This window comes from Plectropomus leopardus, chromosome 17 (assembly GCF_008729295.1).
Source record: "Plectropomus leopardus isolate mb chromosome 17, YSFRI_Pleo_2.0, whole genome shotgun sequence".
NCBI lineage: Eukaryota > Metazoa > Chordata > Actinopteri > Perciformes > Serranidae > Plectropomus > Plectropomus leopardus.
In genome coordinates this window covers 25,377,734-25,397,835 of record NC_056479.1, presented here as the reverse complement: position 1 = coordinate 25,397,835, position 20,102 = coordinate 25,377,734, and the positions used below count along the sequence as shown (strand labels likewise).

At 40.5% G+C, this 20,102-nt stretch overlaps 4 protein-coding genes across 7 annotated transcripts; 3 read left to right on the top strand and 1 right to left on the bottom strand.

Moving 5' to 3' along the window:
- Window positions 1-239: 239 nt before the first annotated feature.
- LOC121957105 lies at window positions 240-4,126 on the top strand. The gene is made up of 4 exons (XM_042505620.1): window positions 240-699; window positions 844-912; window positions 1,717-2,009; window positions 3,042-4,126. The coding sequence occupies exons 1-4, from the start codon at window positions 486-488 to the stop codon at window positions 3,915-3,917; spliced, it is 1,452 nt and encodes a 483-aa protein (XP_042361554.1). The 5' UTR covers window positions 240-485; the 3' UTR covers window positions 3,918-4,126.
- An 842-nt stretch (window positions 4,127-4,968) lies between these two features.
- On the top strand, window positions 4,969-9,093 carry LOC121956789 (GTPase IMAP family member 7-like). Of its 3 annotated transcripts, none has more exons than XM_042505173.1 (3): window positions 4,969-5,034; window positions 5,371-5,664; window positions 7,654-9,093. In XM_042505173.1, the coding sequence occupies exons 2-3, from the start codon at window positions 5,592-5,594 to the stop codon at window positions 8,646-8,648; spliced, it is 1,068 nt and encodes a 355-aa protein (XP_042361107.1). In that variant the 5' UTR covers window positions 4,969-5,034; window positions 5,371-5,591; the 3' UTR covers window positions 8,649-9,093. The 3 variants fall into 3 exon arrangements, with proteins under 3 accessions (XP_042361107.1, XP_042361108.1, XP_042361109.1); XM_042505174.1 differs by having other exon boundaries at window positions 4,976-5,034; window positions 5,476-5,664; XM_042505175.1 differs by having other exon boundaries at window positions 4,978-5,034; window positions 5,479-5,664.
- A 691-nt stretch (window positions 9,094-9,784) lies between these two features.
- On the top strand, window positions 9,785-17,028 carry LOC121957156 (DNA ligase 1-like). The gene is made up of 12 exons (XM_042505679.1): window positions 9,785-10,457; window positions 11,276-11,338; window positions 11,468-11,601; window positions 11,698-11,751; window positions 11,841-11,889; window positions 12,051-12,266; window positions 12,629-12,720; window positions 14,323-14,374; window positions 14,639-14,989; window positions 15,088-15,172; window positions 15,253-15,449; window positions 16,944-17,028. Exons 1-12 carry the CDS (start codon window positions 10,208-10,210, stop codon window positions 16,964-16,966), a joined length of 1,566 nt encoding a protein of 521 aa, XP_042361613.1. The 5' UTR covers window positions 9,785-10,207; the 3' UTR covers window positions 16,967-17,028.
- ccdc97 (coiled-coil domain containing 97) lies at window positions 16,058-19,576 on the bottom strand. 2 transcript variants are annotated; one of them, XM_042505681.1, is made up of 7 exons: window positions 19,178-19,576; window positions 18,911-19,087; window positions 17,880-18,039; window positions 17,456-17,544; window positions 17,156-17,348; window positions 16,912-17,035; window positions 16,058-16,335 (listed from the first exon to the last, which is right to left on the bottom strand). In XM_042505681.1, the coding sequence occupies exons 1-7, from the start codon at window positions 19,307-19,309 to the stop codon at window positions 16,197-16,199; spliced, it is 1,014 nt and encodes a 337-aa protein (XP_042361615.1). In that variant the 5' UTR covers window positions 19,310-19,576; the 3' UTR covers window positions 16,058-16,196. The 2 variants fall into 2 exon arrangements, with proteins under 2 accessions (XP_042361615.1, XP_042361614.1); XM_042505680.1 differs by having other exon boundaries at window positions 18,911-19,576.
- Window positions 19,577-20,102: the final 526 nt, after the last annotated feature.

Genomic DNA, 20,102 nt, shown 5'->3' with positions numbered 1-20,102 from the left:
TATATGATCTGCCCATGTTTATGAGATAAGAAAGAAACACAGTGATGGGAATATATTTCCTATTTAATGTAAAGATTAGGTCTGCTTTTAGAAAAGCACTCACATGATGAAAGTTGAATCCTGATCATCTCGTGCTGAAGCTTTATTGTTAACGTGTGCGGTCAGCTGACGTCACTGACACAGTTGCCAGCAGCAAATCTGAGCCGATAGCTGCGCAGTCGCTCTGCGCATCCGTCGGCTCGGAGGTGGACAGCGCAGCCATTTATTTCTCTGACGCTAAAAAAAAACATACAGGGGTCGGTGACGTGTGTCCATCACGCGCATAACTAACCCGGCGCGCGGGAGTCATGACGTTAGCAGCACATACCGAGGCTCAACTCATCACCGACTGAGATTCGCGAGCTCCAAACTTTCTCTCAATTCAACGCCTGCGCAGACACACCGGACCCGCTCTCCTCCATTAGGCTCATGTTTTTGTTTCAGCCATGGAGGGAAATCTGCAAGAGGGCTGCAGCGACGTCGCGGTAATGCACGTGAAAACTGAAGCGGTCGATGAGAGCACATCTGCGCTGGTTTTGGGCAGTCAGGAGTCGCCTGCGCCCTGCGGAGATACCGCATGCAGAGGGAGAGGAGGAGGAGGAGGAGGGGATCAGACTGCAGAGGAGCTGGCTGACACGACAACTACTCCTGTACTGCTGTGTGAGTGCACACATATTCTGATTTATAATCTTTATTCTTCATTGTGCAAAATAATTTTGACATGTTTTCCATCAAAAATTCAGATTAGTATGTACCATTTTCTAATGATGACCAAAATGTGCCTTTTATTTGTCTCACCAATAGATCCTGTGAGTACTGACCGCTTCTTCACCACATCAGGGGATGGAAAAACTTACCTGAAGATAGCTCCAGGTGAGTGCATCAGTGTGAGAGGATCATACTTTTACCATTATGAATGTTGTCAGTGTGAAGTTGTGTCATCACATAAAACACACACACTGTAGGGCATGCACACACCTGAACAAGAGCCTAACGCAGTGATTTTCAACTTACGGCCCTCAGGCCAAATGTGGGCCCTGACAGGGTGCCAGATGCCCCCACAACCATTTTCTAACAAAAAGATCAAGTGTGCTGGGAATTTTTTTTGTACTTTTAGTATACATTTGATGCCCAAGTGCATAAAACAACATCAAAATAGAGCTTGTTTATCCAAAAAAGTGCCAGTAGAGAATCCCCTGTACCCATCTACAGAGGACCCAGCTAAGCCCCTAATGTCCTAAAATCCTGAAAATGTCCTAAAATGTGAAAAATGCCCAAAAATCCTAGAAATGTCAGAAACTCCCTGAAACATCCAAAAAAGTATAGAAATGTCTGAAAATCTTCGAGATGTCACAAAATTTCTGGAGGTGCAAATGCTCATAAGCCAAAAAAGGCTTGAGAAAGGATGATTTTAAGAGATGTTGTCAGACGAAACAAACACTGGCTGCAGCGCTCTCACTCAATACTGGACCAGTTTCAGAATGTGTTGTTCCCAGAATTCATTTAGATACAAATAGAGGAAAATTGTATTTCAGGTTGAAAACTTAGCAACCTTTAATATAATTTATAGTCAGCTGGTAAAGAAAAGAGCCCTCAAATACATTTCATCATATCTACTTCACACCATTTTCATATGAAGCGACCCCACAAATCACAGTCACCTTTGTCCTTTTTCAGCTTCGGCGATGCCACCTGCTCCTTCTGAGAAGATGCTTCCCTCCGGCTCGGATTTCTCCTCCAAAGCCGTTTTGTGTCTGATTGAAGCGGTCGGGCGCCGCTGGGGCCTCTATGAGACTCGGGAGCGCTCCCAGCTCTTTCAGAGCGTCCAGGAGGAGATGGCCTCCAAGGGGCACGTTCTTCCTGTCGAAAAGATCCGCCGCAAGTGGAACAACCTCATTGTCACATATAAGAGGGTTAAAGACCGCAGCCGGGAGACGGGACACGCTAAAACATCCTGGGAGTTCTTCGATGTAAGTCTGATGGGTGCTTTGCCAGGCATCTTTTACCTCATTAGCCCAGTCGCCAGAGGAAAATGTTCGCATTTTATGTTTCTGCAAACCTCGGTTATGTCACATCTGTATGTTTCAGAAGTACTACAACTATCAACTTATCTAAAGAGACGTGTGTGAGCTGACTTTGAGTTTTAGGGGATGGTGGATGGTTTGAGGCCTAGCTGAGACGGCTGCAAAGCTGCAGACTACAGTTTTGAGACCGACAAACTGGTTGTGTTTTAGAGACAGTTGTCAATTGTGCAATTGTGCCACCAAAACACCGAAACAGGGTATTTTTTAAGCAAGACACTGGCAACATTTCTGGTGGATGGGATTTTCTTTCGTGAGACATGCGTCTTTTCCAGCCATGATTCTGCCACCAAAACCAGATGTGTTTTAGCGAGACACCTGTAACATTTCCAGCCATGATTTTGCCACCAAAAGTGGTTTTTATTGAGAAATTGGTGACATTTCCAGTTGCAACTCTACCACCAAAATCATCAAAAGACATATTCAAATTTCCCAGACATGAATCTGCCACTAAAACCAGGTGTTTTTTAGCGAGACATTGGCAACATTTCTTACAGCAATTGTGCCACAGACACCGGATATTTTAGGTAAAAACATGATTTTTTCCTAACTTCAAGCAAGAGGTGTTACACTTACACATAACCACACCTTGCTGAAACATAAAAGTTTCAACATCTCAGTAACACAATAGTGTACAAATGCTACCATTCTATGGTCTGCACAAACGTACAATGCCAACATTTATTCTGGCGATTGGGTTGACCTGTTATTGAGTGTTTGCTAAACCCCGCCCTCCAAACAAAGTAATTGTGCATTCATAGCTTAGCGGTGTACACATGCTCCTATTGTAAAAACGATAGCCTCTACATTTAAGGAGCGTGGAGGGTGGAGTTTATTTTTCAAAGTCAAAACCCGATGACCTGATCTGATCACAAATATCTTTGCATTTTTTCACACTACATCTATTTGTCTTTTCTCTAGCTGATGGACGCCACACTTTGTGACACTGTTGGCACGCAGATCGTCAACAACAAAAGAACCAAAGGCGGCAACACCGCTTCCACGTTGCCCGGTCCTTTGGCAAAGATTGCTGCAAAACCGCATGTTGCACAGCCCACCACCATGATACGACCGAATGGGGACTTTGCTTCGACCGGCGGCGTGGACTCAGTGAGTCAGGGAGCCATCAGCACTCAAATCATCACTAGCGCTGCTGCCATTACCTCAGTGACCGCAGCCACCATCAGCCCAACAAATGCTCCAGAGCTCAAACCCCTGATCGTCCTCAACAGTGACATTGTTCCGACCAGTATTCATCCAGCCACCATTGTGCCATCTCCATCTTTTATCACCTCGCCTTGTTTTACAGAGACAGCTTCTACGTCCCCTTCCCTTGGCTCGATTAGCAACGCAGACCTCAGCACATCTCGCTACGTAGGCCGTAAAGCTCCATCATTCCCGTCAGGCGTCATACCCTTCCGCCTCAGCAATGCACCTCTTAGCAACAGTCAGAATCTCATCAGCCTCTCCTCGTCTTTCCCCCATACTTCCTCCTGTCTCACTTCCTCTGTCTCCACCTCATTATCCGCAACAACCGTGCCGGGAACCGAGGGACAGAAAGGAAACGAGGAGCAAAGCAGCACCACGTTGCTCCAGGAGATTGTGAAGCGACAGGAGGAGCAGGCCTACCTGGATCGAGTGGCTCGCCGCAGGGTGGAGGCCAGAGAGAAGAGGCGCGAGAGGAGGGAGGTGCGGATGGCAGAGTCCCTCGGCAGGATAGCCACAGCGCTGGAGCTGCTCTCCTCCAAACAGGACACAGTCATTGCCCTCCTGCAGAGACTGGCTGATCGGAAGTGAAGGATGGGGAAAGACTGGAAAAACGGGAGCTCCGTAATCCTGAGATCACGCGTATGAAAACCTATTAACACTTCTGCAATGTAGTGACACAGCCAGAGCTCCATAGTGCTACTGAAAAGGGTTTCACTCTCCCGAATTTAATGTAAATAAAATTTTATAAAATCATACGAGCTTCTCACGATTCTACATTAAAGTGAAAGCCATTTTCAACCTGGACTCTATTTTGCCAAATTTTTGTGTTTAAGCGACTAATGGGAACAACAATTTTTGAAATTGGTTCAGTATTGGGTGAGAGGGCTGCAGCTGCAACAGGCTGCAATGTAACCACTCTGAGCACGTTACCACAGTCAATTTGCATCTACTGAAAGAGCATGTTTTTGCCACAGACAGGCCCAGATTATCCATACAGAGATATATCTTTTTGCTAAAGAGTAGGACCCTTTTTTTTCCAAAAAAACCCCAGAAACACCCCTGAAATTGCAGTTTATTGCAGTTGCACTACCCTTAAATAAACAGTAATTTTAGTGTGTATAAAGCCAGCATATTTTCACATCTAACTCGATGAATTAAGGGTCTATTTTAACTTGTCACCTTTTACTATTTTCTTGCCAAGTTGCTTTTGCCTTCTTTACATGTTTTCGAAAGAAATCACACCAATTCACTAAGGCTTTAAAGGTTTAAATGCTTAAATGCAGCACAAGAAAACTGATGTCAATCCAGATTTCAAAGGTAAATAGTATGAGTCTGAAGCAGCCTGTTTTTGAAAAATCAAGCTGGTATTTTCTTACATTTGTCATTTTAGTGCAAATTCCCTCTTCTTATTGCTGTTTCCCTGCAGCTCAGCAAGAAATCACTGTTGGGGAAACAAAGAGAGGGACGTTTGTACCAAAACGTTACAGAGTTTAAAACTTTATTTGTGTAACACTGACTTTTAAGCCTCATATTAGCTGTAGCTGAACCAATGAACATATAGCCATGTGAAAACTGTTTGAGGATTCACTTTAAAGAGTGTTAAGTTGTCATTTCAGGCAAAAGCTGTGGTTCTGTCAACTCTTAGATACTGAACTTACTCTGGATCCCTCGGAGGTTTTTCGTGCAACTCTTCTTCAAATCACCGGTAAGTAAAATACTTTGCCCACTAGATGGCACTTTTCATCAACTAATTTCTCAGTCAGTGCAAGTTTACTCACAAACTTGTGCAAACACATGAAACTTAAATAGTTTCCTGTTGTTCTCTTTTATTATCTGACCCTTAACCAAAGCTGTTCTGTGGTCAGATTTGCATATGAAGTATACAGCATATGGATTTAATTTGGTTTCCATCAACTTACTAATGCATTTTCATCATGAATGCACTGTATCTCTACTTTAAGTAATCACTGTATCAAAGTTTTACTGCTCATTATGCCAGACTTTGATTTTGGCAGTCCTTTCCTTGAACATTTGTTTTCAGACCCTTAAACCTATAAACTCTTGACACGGTGGAGTCGGTGTCAGCCAGTGTCCTGCCCACAGGCGTGCTCTGCATGCTTTCACTTTTTGTTTCACTCCGCATCAGCAGGGAGGAAACTGGAGAGCTGACAGAACTGAACAAAGAAACTTTGTAAGAGCAGCCAAACTCCACAGAAACAGCCTCACTGTCCAGAAAGTGCTGTAAACTGACATTAAACAGACATGGAAGAAATAGAAATCCTGGAAAACAAACAGGACATATATGCTGGTGCAGAGCAGAGGAATGTTGCAGAAGGTAAGTGTGAAAATGATTTCTTAATTCTTTCAGATATTCTCTTTGGTTTTGACAAATGTGTCAACATAAGCTGAACTTGATTTAAAAAGATTTTTATTTAGTTTTAATGGAATAGCCCAACAGTTTGTGACTTATTACTAGAGTTTTCCGTCACATGTTCAACTTTTCAGCTGACTACTTCCTGTATGATAAGCAAACAAAGGCATATTGATACAAGGTGGGTGGGGGGGGGGGCCACAACATTTCCTGTAACATTGTGTCCTAGTTTAGTCTGTTATAGTTTCACTTTGCAGCAAAGAAGGTTTTGGCATTTTATTAGTGCTCACCATCCTGCTTTTCTTTGTGTATGATAACATCTGACAGAATAATGTTCATTCTTTAAAAAACATGATCAAAATGGAAACTGTTATTTTGCAGTCACAGTGAGCTTGCATTTATTGCTTTAAACCCTTAGATACACACGAGGGACATTGGCACCTTGTAAGTGGGTCAACATTGACCCATGTTAAAATCATTTTATTTAGAATTCTACAAAAAGTTTATTAAAGATTTTTTAAATGTTTATATGTCTATTTTTTAGCTTGTTTTAAAGGAAAGGAGCAACAAACAATATATATCTTTCTGGCTGTGATTAACACTAAGTTCTTGTTTTGTTTATTATGATTCAGTACACGTGTTCACATGAAAAGTACGAAACTAGTCATTCAGATTCAGCATAGGCCTACAAAAGAGTAACAGAATACAAAACAAATAAAACAAGCAATAACTTAATGCATAAGATTTATGTCTAAAAAACAGATCAGCATGTGAAAAGTAGAGCAGCTAGTTAAAAATAGAGCAGAATCATTCTACATACACAGTGGTATGCTGCATTGAGCTGGGTTGATAGGTTTGGATGAAACTTGACTCCTCGTGTGATCTAACTCGCTCCTCAGTGAGCCAAGCAGCCACGAAGCTAAGCTATAGCAGTAGTTGGCATTAAATAGGCTTACATGACTGTGAAAGTAATATTATGTAAAACAGGTTAATGATTTATTTTTAAACAAAATACAGATAGTACTCACATGTGTGAAATGTAAAACTGTCTGCTGGAAAAAAACAGCTTATGCTGGTAGCTGGTTTGGTAGCTGGTTTAGTAAAAAATAGTTACAAATATTAAAAAAAAAAAATAATAATACTGAATATCAAAAAAACAAGGTGCCAATTAAATAAGAAAACATGCAAAATAGTAACATAAAGTTACAAGGTGCCAACAACTCACAGTCTAGAAAAAAATAAAATATGTACAAACACTATATACACCAATTGCACATGGAAATTTTTTTGGACTTAACTGATTTATACCCTTTGCTTTTCATACTTACTCCTCATTACACTGTTATTTCTTAATACTCAAGGACATTGATTTGGTTTTAATTTTACAGGAACTTAAATAGTTGAACCAGTTATCTCTCTTTGAGCTAATGTGAAAGAATCCTGCTGGAAATGCCTGACAGAAGTACTGATAAGGATGGTACGGGTTCAAACTTAGTGGATTATCTGGGGAATTAAGTCGCCTCACAGGGAATGACGAGTGTTAATGTTAGCAGATGGAGGAAATTAAGTGATTCTTGCACTTCTGAATAACATACTTTTTAATCTGTAGGCTTGGGGGAAGCTATCAAGTATTTTCAAGTCAGAAGGCTTAACTTAAAGTGAAATCACGAGTCATTGGTGTTGAAGATCAAGTTAAGTTATGAGTCATTTTGGAACGGCTAAATCGAGTCTAAAATCAGCAAATTTGTGACTTGAGTCCAAGTCCCGTGACTCAAGTCCACACCTCTCGTATAATCCTCAGAAATCCAGTATGGGTCAGACTACAGCATTCAAAATCAAAAATAGAAAATCCAAGCAAATACGAGAAATGAGAACAACAGTGGTCAAGGTACGAACAGCATTAAATTGTGTTAAGTTGTGTGGTAAAATGTTTCCTATTTGTTGAATCCACAGAGCCTGTGAGGATCATGCTCCTTGGGAAGAGTGGGGTAGGCAAGAGCTCGAGTGGGAACACCATCCTCGGGAAACAGGTTTTTAAATCAGACATGAAGCTGGAAAGAGTCACTAAACACTGTGAGAAGGAGTGTGGGACAGTTAAGGATGTCCCTGTCTCTGTGAGTGGGAAAACGAAGGATGTGCCTGTCGCTGTGATTGACACACCCGGCTTTTTTGAGACAGACCGCAACAAGGAGGTAATTGTGCGAGATATTCTGAAGCGTGTCCATCTCCAGGAACAAGGACCTCATGTCTTTGTGTTAGTCGTCCCCATAGGAAGGATGACCAAAGAAGACCAAGATACCAACACACTGATCGAATCAATGTTTGGCGCAAATGTGTGGGACTACACCATCGTACTGTTCACCCACGGGGATCGTTTGGAGGGAAAAACCATCAACGATGTGATCACCAAGAGTGAGGTCAACCTCCGCAACTTCATCCGCAAGTGCACCGGCGGCTTCCATGTCTTCAACAACAAGAACCAGCACGACCAGGACCAGGTGACGAGCTTCGTGGCAAAGATCCAGACCCTGGTGTCCCTGAATGGAGGGCAACATTACAAAACGGCCCTGTATCCCAGAGAGGAGAGGAAGATTAGGGAAAGACAGGAGAGCATCCTGGCGGAGAGAAATAAAGAGATCTGTGACAGAGAGGCAAATCTGCCGAATGTCTTCAAGGGGCAAGAGTTGGAGACTAAGAAGAAGGAGCTGTGGAGGAAAGAGGAGGACAAAGCAAGACAAGCTGCAGAGAATTACATCTGCATGAATTCCTACATTTGGAAATTTATCTCCTTCCTGGTAGGAGTAGTAGTGGTGGGTTTGGCTCTTAACTTGCCAAGTGTGATGCTTCTCGCTGGAGCTCTGATATCCCTTTTGATTTTTTTCAAGGAGTCCATTCTTCGGCTGTCCATGTCAGGAAAAACACCCTGGCTTTCTAAGAAAATTCAATAAGTGTGATGTGAGATAGTGAAATTTTTGTTAAGGGTTAGATTTTTGACAAGATAAAATTTATTCAGAACATTAGACAGAAAAGTTGCGGCGGTGTCAACTCTGCTCGACTCAAGTCACCCGACGGTATCAGCTGTGATCCAGCCTGTAAACTCACCAGCAGCTGCTTTTGGAACAAAAGGCATGTCACCTGTTTCAACAGCCAATCATCTTGTAGCAAAGTCTGCTGGTCAAGTTAACCTGTCAGCAGGTGCAGAAGAAACAGAAGAGAATATTTTCTAAATTTTATAGCTTTCTCACTCCTTTGTAACAGAATATTGAATCTGCTCTCACATAACACAATTATAAAAACGTATCTTGTTAGATAAATAATGTGTCAAGTTGTATCCAGTGTTTTGTCATCAGCAAGTCTTGAAATTAAAAATTAAATGAATTACTCAAACAGTTATTCTGATGTTATTTTTTGTGCAATGTGTCAGTAAATGGATGTGATGCCCTCCTGTGGCAAGTTTAACAGCATTCACTGCTGGGTGGACCTTCAGCGTCAACTGCACTTCACCCTGTGAGGCAGTGATTTTGAGGAAGTGTGTAGTACTACTGCTCATAGTTTCAGTTTAATTTCGTCAACTGAAGGTCAGTGGAGGTAAGACGCAAGGTTTTGCAATTCTGGAGATTTTAACCAAGTGTAAAGTTGTTTTTTTCTGCTTTCATTTACTGCAGTTTTGTGAAACAATGGCACATTAATATAATAAAAGGACATTGTTGTGTGTTTGTTGTCTCTGTTTTGCTGTGAGCCAGTTAATTCAGTACGTTTGTGCATCAGATACTGTATCATCTAAAAATGTATAGAATTATGACTCAGTATATCAAATGTTGATCTCTTTCAATGTTTCCAGATGTAACATTGAAGTGAAAATGTTTGCTACACAATAAAATGTGCTTTGGTCAGAAAGCAACGTCACCATCTCCTCACGTGTCACGCAGCCTACAGCTTGACGGGAAAACGTCACACAGGTTTAAATGTGACCTGTTCAGCTTTGTCACTTCAGCTCAGTGAAACACACTTTAAAGGCAGCTGGTGAACCTCTCGGAGTCACGATTGTGTCATAGTGAAGTCGAAAATTCGCGGCAGCACATTTCCGCCTCCCCTCGCGTTTTTTTTTTTTTTTTTTTTTTTTTTTTGTGCAGGAAACGAGTCATCAGAACCGAGTGTCTGCAGTCATTAGGTGTGTCCGCCGTAAAACCCGTGTTATTCGTGGGCGGCGTGTGAACTATTTGGAGAAGTTGGAGAAGCGCGCGCAACAGGAAAACTGAATTAAACGAAAAAAAAATAAAATAAACAGTAGGCTATAAATAAAATGTGGTTTCTTCAAAATGAGCTTTTATCTTTTTGTAGGATGTGAGGGGCAATGAGCAACTTGGTGATAAATGTCTCACAAAATTAGTAACAGGTGACAAGTACATTACCTGATTTTTTTAAATGGGGAAAAAGATTCAAAAGAAGAACAAAAATCAACTTTTTTTGTTGCTGCTGTTTGATTTTTATTTTGAAAGAAGTCTGAATGAAGTGGAAAAGGTGTCGTTCAAGACTCTCTTGTGAAGAAGAAGAAGAAGAAGATTTGGATAGGAGAAGTAGCCTAAGGAAAAAGCAGAGAGTCAGTTATATCCAAGATGTTTATGATGATGATGAGGAGGAGGAGGAGGAGGAGGAGGACGGTGCATATGAGGAGAAGGAAGACGAAGAGGAGGAAGACCAGGAAGACAATGAGCAGCCAGGCACATCCACCCACAACCACAAAGCACAAGAAAATGGTGAGTCTTGAGCCATCCATTTATCTTTCTTTAAAATATGTTTCTGTGTTTTGGACAAAAATTCCACAATGAGGATTTAAAAATAAGAGCATTTTACCAAAATCTGTGTTGTCTATGACATCTTCCCCGCTAACAATGGAGGTCAACTGTGCTTTAACGCCTTAAGAGTCTTAAGCCGTTAAAGTGAAATTCTGGTATTTTTCACCCCGGGCCATATGTTTACATGTTTGGATGTGTGAGTAGGCTCGTTTGCCAGTTCTGTGCAGAGCTGATCACCTTTGATCGACGAGCAATGCATGCTGGTAAGATGTGTGTCCCAGCCTTGCTGACTTGCTTTGAGTCATGCAGAAGTGGACGCTGATAATCTTGCTGATAACCATTTAAAATACACTTTCTGTAATCAAACACACTGAACTCTGCTCTTCAACTCTCGCATAGCGACATCTGTCGGCATCCTTATACAACGCAGCAATGCGAGATTTCACTGTGAGATCTCACTGCGAGATTTCAACTTGACTGAGGCTGTTTCTGGGTCAACACCGAGGTTACTCTCAGTCACTATCAACTCCAAATCTTATTATAACAATATGAGCATGTCAATGAGAAAAACAAGCACTTTTGATAAATGCAACTTTGCCACATGCACTCGCGCCACAGGATTACGTTAAAACTGTTGAAGATCGTCGCAGCTCCCACCTCAGCTGTTTACTAAACCCGTGGTTAGTAGGAACCATTCACACATCCCAAACTTGTAAACATAGGCCCCAGGTTAAAAAATACTACAATCCCCCTTAAATGTCAATTTATGCAAAATCTAGGACTGTGGCCTGTAACCTGTGGAAGCAAAAAAGGCATCTTACATGTAGAAAAGCTGGCCAGTGGTAAGTGGAAACCAATATTTATTCAATTTACTATTATTATTTATCTACTACTATTATTATTTGCTTTTCTTGTGTGTTTTTCCCTTTTTGTTTCTAATTTTGTGTTGCCTTATGGTACGCTATGTTTAGATAAGGCATGTATCAAGTCTGACAGCGGCTGGTTTGGTTTACGCGCCTTTGAGATCTTCGGGGGGAAAGCCTCCAGTAAAAAATGGAAAACAAGTATTTACTATAAAAAAAAGCCTCTACAGTTTTGGATTGAGGTAAGAAATGTTCCTCCTTTATGCAGTGTACTTTTCTTTATTCAAGAAAATCTGAACAAACACTAAAACCAAACATACTTCTCATTATTATCACAGCAAGGAGCCCTAACCATCAACAATTATAAAAGGAGAGAAACTGCGACTATAAAGGTAACTGAACTTTACATCACCACAATGTGATACAAATACATGCAACTTTGACAGTAATGATGAGTTTTATTTTTTTTTTTTCTACCCAGAAAAGGAAAAGCTCATCACCTATTTGCAAATCAGAGAGCACCTCTGAAGGTTTGTCTCCATTTTCTTGTACTCTAACTTAAAAAAGAAATTTGGATTAAACCAATAAGCAAAGGAATGCCAGGTTATTCAATATTCAATATATATTTATTCAATGTTTACACCAACCAGGTAGTAATTAACAGTTATTTATTGTAATATCTCTGTCACAGAGTTAGAATTACAGTCCGCAGATGAAACTGAGGAAGATGATGTTGAAGAAGAATGGCTCTCAAGCAGTGGAAAATTGGCACCAGAGACACAGGAGGGAGAAGAAGAAAGAGTTGGGGCTGAAAATGGAGATTTTGAAGACTCAGGGGATGACAACTGGAATGAAAAGGAAGAAGAAATGGGAGAAAAGGAAGATGAGGATATGCCTGCTTCTAAAGGTGATGTTTCCAACAGGAATCATTGAACTTAAAGTCCTGGTAGAGTAAAATCAGAGTTTTCTTTCTTACACATTTTACACATTAGAGAAGATGGGTTACATTTTTATGCTAAAGGGGGGTAGGGGAGCTTCTTTAGTTCAGGAAATGAAGAAGCTTTGAAGAAACTTCAGCAATTCCCGTTGCTAACATTATAGCACTTTTAACTATCCACACACAGACATCTTTTTCACAACGTAAGTTTATGGGGAAAAAAACTTTTGGGGCCCAGTAGCGTCACATGTTGGACTCTGACTTATATGTCAGCGTGTTATGCTGCTAAGCATTGATCTGTTGATGTATGAATATCACTCTTCTGCTTTCAGAGAGGGAGGCCAAAATGATCATTTCAGCATCTGACATAGTAAGTGCGATAGCAAAGAAGAAAGTTAGAGTTGCCATCAAAAGGCTTCCAGAGGTAAGATGGAGAGAAACTGTGGAGCTGTTTTGCCTCTTTTTGTGTGTGCATCATCCGCTGTAATATGTCTCAAAGCACTTCAGACGGTTTTAGCAACGCTAACAGCATGGCTCTGGGGATGGCACTGTAGGTCTGATGATGGTCATTCATGGTCCTCAGTGGATGATTCATAGTGACTTTGGTGATCCCCGACTTTTCCTGTAGCGCCACTGTGAGGTTGAAATGTGTGAAATGTGTGTTTTTGGATGGATTTCCATGAAACTAACACTAACTCCCCCTCCCAGGAAAAACTTTGGTAATGCCTTAACTTTTCAGCTGCGCCATTATCAAGTCAAAATTTCACTTTGTCCAAAACTTGGAATTAAGTCTAAATACTTTCAAAACGAATGAAAACATTAACATTAACAATAACATTCCCACAAGCGTTTAGCAAATGTTAGCATGCTACCAGGCTACACTTAAGTGGTAAACTTTGGAAATATTATACTTGTTAAACATGCATGTCGTAACATTATGGGCATGTTAGCAGCATGCTGATGTTAAAGGGACAGTTCATCACAAAATTAAAAAAAAAAACTGTTCTGCTATGTATCAATCTAGATCTTCTGCGTTGTGATCCGGTTGGTAGGTGTAGTTCAGTAGAAAGAAAATAGTTCCTACATGAAACAGTTAACAACAAGGTCTCAGTAAATTATCTTGAGTAACTGGGCCATGATTTCTGCAGAGACATTGCTGTTGAGTTTTTCAAACATATTTTTTGGCGCTTTGTAGTTCCATTATGTTGGACAGAAAGCAGACATCTCTATGTTAGATATCTCCAACACTCAGCAACTCAAACCAAAACAAGATATGTAATTTGATTTTGGGGGAACTGTCCCTTTAACATTAATCCTAAAGCACCACAGTGACCTGCTGTGAAACTTCAAATATAAACCAAGTCCCAGTTAGACGCCCACTCCCTTTTACCCTTTTACTAGCCCTGTGTGGCTACACATTTTGACAAAAAAAAGTCCTGTCTCAATTAGAGGGCCAGTCATCATGCAGTTCGTTTTTATAGAGGTTCTTTAGATGTATAAAACCTGGTTGTTGGCTGCCTGCTGGAGATAATGTTAATTATCTGCTTGGATAATGCAAACAAATGTTTACACTTTTGTCAGTATAAACCTGCACCACACATGGTTAGCTCGGTAAGATTCTCTGCTATTCAGTCATTCAGTTCATTTTTCTGATCACAAGAACACCAAAGAAGAAAACCGTCTGAGTAAACAAGAGAGACACAAAAAAGAGGTTTAATGAAACAATTTGATTGTATTTCCATCTTTGCTGAGCAACAGTCTCATAAAGATGCCTCTCCCAGATTTAAGCCTGTTGAGGTTAGTGGTTTAAGCAAATAATAGCCGGGGCTATTAATTGATTGATTTTTTGCCTTGGAAGGTGAGTATTTTATACAGTTTATAGTGTTTTTGGGTGAACTATTCCTTTAACTCATAAAACAGTGTCAGCAGCTTTGAAGAACCTCACACTCTTTATACTGAGCTCCTCTGGTGATGATATTATTTCGCACCACTGAATAGTGCTGTGATGATTCTGTACGTGCTCTAGTTTCAGGCCACAAGAGATTGTAAGTCCGACAGCATGGAGCATCCACAAGAAGGTTTGTAAATATTAATGTAATAATTGTCCTACTTACGCAAACATAACAGTGATTAAATCAGTTGGATTCAGTTGTGGGTTGATGCTGCTACTACATATTGTTCTCTCATCATGCACTGCTTATTGATGCCATTTTAATCTAGAAATGTGTCACTATGTGCTCCATTTTAATATTTTGATAGACCAAAGTAGAAAAAACCTAATTCCACAGTGTTATTGAACTCATCTGATTCTGTTATGTAACTTCAGTTTTATTTGTGAGCAGACAGTTGGTGTAAACCATTGGATGAGGACACACAAAGTGAGTACAGCCATTCGTCAAAGGATGATGACCAGATGTCAGAGCCATCCATTTTCAGAGGCGTCAAGGAAGAAAACGGAGAGGAGTCTACACAAAATAATGAAAGAAAAGAATATGGACAGAGAGAAATTAAAACTGAAACACCTCCATCTTCACCAGTGGCCACGACCCCAGACATCAAACCTGAAATCCTGGATAAAACTGAAAACTTTAGATTAAACAGCATTCACACTGCTGACCTCAATACCTCCTCTGCTGTCACAGACACATTGTCCATTCAGGGAGTTTTTAAAGAAGAAACTATAGAGGGAATGAGTAAGTTGATGGGAAACCACAAAAGAAGTAGTTTCATTTTATTGTGCAGGACCAAACATGCAAATTTGAATATTTGATATTTTCTACTAACCGTACAGGTGAGCTGGCTGAGTATGGCAACACAGATGCCATGACCTCCGATCACGATGCTGCACATTTACAAGTGATGGCACCAGAGACAAGGTAAGGTCTAATGCTATTTGGAAAAGCAAAGATGCTTCATTTATTTACAAGGACGTGGAATATTTTTTTTATTTCCACAGGGTCCCACAGGACTCCGACAGCGCTCAGGGTCCAGTCTCCACTTACTCTAATCTGGATACAATGGACCTGGATCAGCTGAAGAGAGAGAAAATAAAAATGCAACTGAAAGTCTTGAAGTTGCAAGATGAATACTACAGTCTGAAAATAGAGAAACTTAAAAAAAATAAAAATAGTTCCAGCGGATCAAGCCTGCATGGTAAGCCTAAATTCATGCACATCGCATTATTATGAAAGAAGCATTTCACTGCAGGAATGATGGTCTTTTTATAAAACAAGGCTGTTCATGCAGTACAAAGATGGAAACAATATGGCGGTAAGTGTTGTACCGAGTTGTTCATGCCCGCTGAGATTTGCATTCATCTCTGAATATAAAGCAAAAACTACCACACTGAAATGATTTTTGTGACCAAGTACTGTTTAAAAATTATATAAACTTGTTTGAAGGGTTGGCAAGTTATCTAAAGTCTATTCTTTGGGTGTTAAGTGTCTTTTGTAGCGGGTTGTATGTAAAAAAGTTTACATAAAATCATATATATGTGTATCATAGGGATAGTAATAAAGGTGTACTTCTTTTTGAGTTTGTGATATTTAAGTGACTTGTGTATTTGTTTATTAGGATTAACATATAGGTTATATGTAGGCTTATTTTAAATAAGTGTTCATGTGTATTCATTCATTCATTGATGTTTTACCAGACTCAGTAATAAGGTAATAATAGTCTTTGTTCTTCGGCTTATGTTCACTTTTGTGGATTGAAGAAGTTTGGTTTGTGCAGGGTGTAAACAAGATTAATAGATTTGCAAAAAGAATCAAAAACAATATTTATTTCCAGCTTTGCTGCATTCATGTGTTACACTTAGGAACACAGAAGCTCATTTTGTACATTAGTATTTACAGTTCAGTCAAAACAGTGACTGTTTAACACTCTTTACTACTACTGCCACTATTCTGTCATCTTTTCCTCCTCTTCATTATTCTCCATCTCTTCCTCCTCCTCTTCATCATCTTCATCAAAGTACTTCTCCTCCGCATCTCTGCTGACTATGTCCAAGTTGTCGTAGTCTGGATTCTCGTCCACCTCGCTGTAATGGACACAGACAAACACTTAAGCTGCGCACTTTGAACGCAACACAAAAACACTGTAACTTTTTCTAGAGATAACAATATCACTGATTCAATATTGGTTGGCTGCTATATTATCACTTCAGTGTTTGGTTTATCAGGACAAATATAATATTTAACTTTAGTATAATATTTGTTCAATCTTACAGATTGTGTTTGCAAAGCAGAAAAATTGACCAATGCAAGCGAGTCCACAACTTCAGACATCATGTGTTTAAAAGCCATTAAAATGTGTTTACTTCAACAATAAAACCATGTTTATTGTAACAGCAATTTTCAAATATCCTCCTCACTCAGAAATTATTCTCATAAAATGTGGAATAAATTCTATTTTCTGTCATATTTTAAAGCCCCAATTATCCTGTTGAGGACCCAGTAGGAATTAATATTTGCAGCAAAACTCTGTTCGGTGTCTCTGTAACACAAATGCAGCCTTTACGTTGTATAAATGCCAATGAAAGCTACAGTTGGTAACTGTTGTGAAAATAACTTCTGTCATATTTGCTTAAACAGTCATTATATTCGCGCTGGCTGACCTATAATTGAAATCCTTGTCTTTGCCATCTAGGAAGTGCTGGTGCATCTGACTGATGAACTCCTCCCTCAGCAGAGCCTTCTCCTCGGGGGTGGGCTCCCACTCCCTCTGCTGGACAGTGTTATCTACAGTCGGAACAAGGAGAGAGACGTGATGACGGACAGAACAGAGAAGGAAGCAGTCAGAGGAAAATAGAGACAGACGAACAATGACAGTTTCTTTGTCTCTTCACTAGCTTCTCTCACCGTCATCTTCATCATCCTCCTCCTCCTCCCGTGCTCCCTCCTCTCTCTCCTGCTGCTCCTGCAGGCGGTTCTGGATGAGACGCTCCTGGTAGGTGTTGAGAAGGAGGTGGGCGAGCCCTCCTGTGCCTCCCGCTTGTGCCCCTGGTCCCCCCTCTGCATTGTCCAGCATGGCCTCATGTGAGCGCTCCAGCACCTGAAACATGAGTCATTCAGAACGGAGGTTTTTTTTAAAAAATGCCGCCAAAACTTAACTCTAAACTTTAAGATGAAACTTCGACAGCACTGGCATCATGCTCTCACCTCCTCATCAGTCAGGTACTGGCCAATATATTGTTCATACAGCAGCGGCTCCCTCATCCGCATCTGTTCCTCACTGAAATACTCACCCTCTATGAGAGGAGGAGGTGGGACAAAGAAGAGTAATGACGATGTGGAAAGAAGAGCACAGAATTTTTTTTTTAACGCACAGTTAATGTTACACATGATGTAAACATGTTACATTATAATGTATATTTGTATGAACTATCCCTTTAAACAAAAAGTATACGTGTTATCTAGAGTCGTTTTGATTGGCTGCACCATTTAAGAATGATTTACAGCCATTTAAACACAGCTACGGTAAATGAGTTTAACAGGTTCTTACTGAAGGACAACAATCATTCTTGTCCATGTTAAATGGTATGAATCGATATATTCTTTGTTTTAGTTGAAAAAAAAGCCCTACCCCTCTGTAAGGCCCTGAGTGCAGCGTATCGCTGGTTTCGAACCCTCGTCCTGTTGGTGCATCCTGCTGCTCGCCTCTGTATCACTTTGCTGTAGTGAACAGCTCGTGGATCTGAGCTGACGTGGTCAAAGGCTGGCAGGTTGTGGGGCTTTAAGCAGGGCTAGAAACAGGACAGAGAAAAACAGCAAGAAGATATTAGGAGAACAGGTGTGCACGTAAACTGTGTGGTCAGTATTTTAAATACCTTTGCCTGTTTGATAAAAATATTGATAATATACTGTAACCAAGTAATGGCCACTATAGCTCTTTCCACCTGCACATTAGGGAGGATGACAACATTTTTTTTTAAAATTTCAATTAAGCACAGGCAGAGCTCTCCGTGAGTTGTTTGGGTTTTTTTCTCAGCAGCAGTTTGTGACTCGCAGGGTGGATAATTGGCTGGAAAGGTGTTTTAAAGGACTAACTTTTGTATAAAAAAATGTGGAATCTCTCTGTGGTCCTTGTCACCCCTTAAAGGTGCAAACATTTTTAGTGAAAATAAACAAAGAAAGCAAACTGAATTTGTAAAAAACAATAATAATAATAATTGGTGCGTAAAATAGGCATCATATCAAAAGAGGACGGGCAGTCAGTCACCCAGGTCATGGTCTTCACTGATGCTATTTCACTGGTAGCTGGACTTGTCTCAGTCCCTTTAAGAAATTTTGTGTCTCATCCAAGAACTGAAGAAGCTTCTTGGATGAGAGGTGAAATGTCTTCAAGGAACTGAAACAAGCCTTGTTGCCAACGAAATAGCACTTACAGACATCTAATAAAACAGTAAAGCAGACTAAAATGAATAAATAATCAATAAATAAATGGGTAAACTTGGTGCTACATGCCTGCTGCAGAGTACAAAAGTACCCACAGCTGGATTTTTTATTTCTTAAAAAATTAATCATTGTACTTTGATTGTTTTGATGCACTGCCAGACTTTATAAAAACACCCATTTTTCCAGAGCTCGCACACACACCGAGCTGTGCACACGTACATGGTACCTCTCCAGGAACACCAGCGGTCTGCTCCTGTACTGATGAAGCAGCTCCTCTCTGCGCTCCTCCAGGGTCAGCTCAGCCTCCCCTTTCTGCTGGCTCTTCACCAGGCTCCCACTCTTAGCTATGACATCTATCATGCCATTTACACACGTGGACTCAGCCTGGCTCGCGTGCTGCGTGATAAACAGACACACGATCATGAAGCGGTGAGCAGACATTTGAAATACACGCTTGAAAACAAAGCTAACAGCAGGTGGTCTCACCTGGGTGTCTGCGGGACTGTTAGAGCCACATTTCTGGGACTGTTTCTCCGGTTCTTCTGGTGTTTCACTCCTGGGTTCACTCTCACACGAACTGGGTTGTTTTTTAACCGGAGGATCGATTTCACCCCACATTATTAACCTTTAACTGGATCACCAACGTGTTTCCAGGGAAGCTAACAGGTCAGCTAGCTTATGTTTAAGTCCGTTGTCAGAAAAAAATGACATTAACGTTGATGCAACGTAATTGAATATGTTGTCAGACACACCGAAAGGTTTTCTTGATTTGGTGTTAACATGTCCACATGAAAAAAAGTACTCAGTACAGGCTAATAACTACTATTCTTTTCAGTTGTTTAGCATTAGCTATGTTATGCTACCATGTTGGTCCGTCACAGTTATTGGTCCCCTCTCTTGTTACCGGAATATTGGTTCCCCCACGGTCAGCCTGTGCTGCTGATTTTGTCGCCCTCTGGTGGCAGGTGTGTGACCACGAGAAGAATTGGACTAAACTATTATTTTATTTTATTTTATTTTTTTAAATTAACACATGCCATTTTGATTCTAAGTATACATGATTTTAGGACCTAGATTTTAAGTTCCAAATACACACCAGTAGGCCTATTTTATGATATATTCATATTTTATAAGGGGCTGCCCCTTATTTGTATGAGAGGAAAGGATGTTGCAAAAGGGGAGGCACTTCAAATCTTTTTTATTTAAATGGGAGGAAATTACGTGCTGTTTTTTTATTACAGCATTTATCATAGCCAGAAACTTTAAAATACTTTTATTAAAGGAGGAGGGACAGTTATGCATCATTTTAATCCAGTCACCTAGGTAGGTTTGAGAGAAATATTACCAAAATACACAAAATAGTGCTGTCAAACAACAAGTAAAACAAGTAAGTGACAATTGATCACATTTT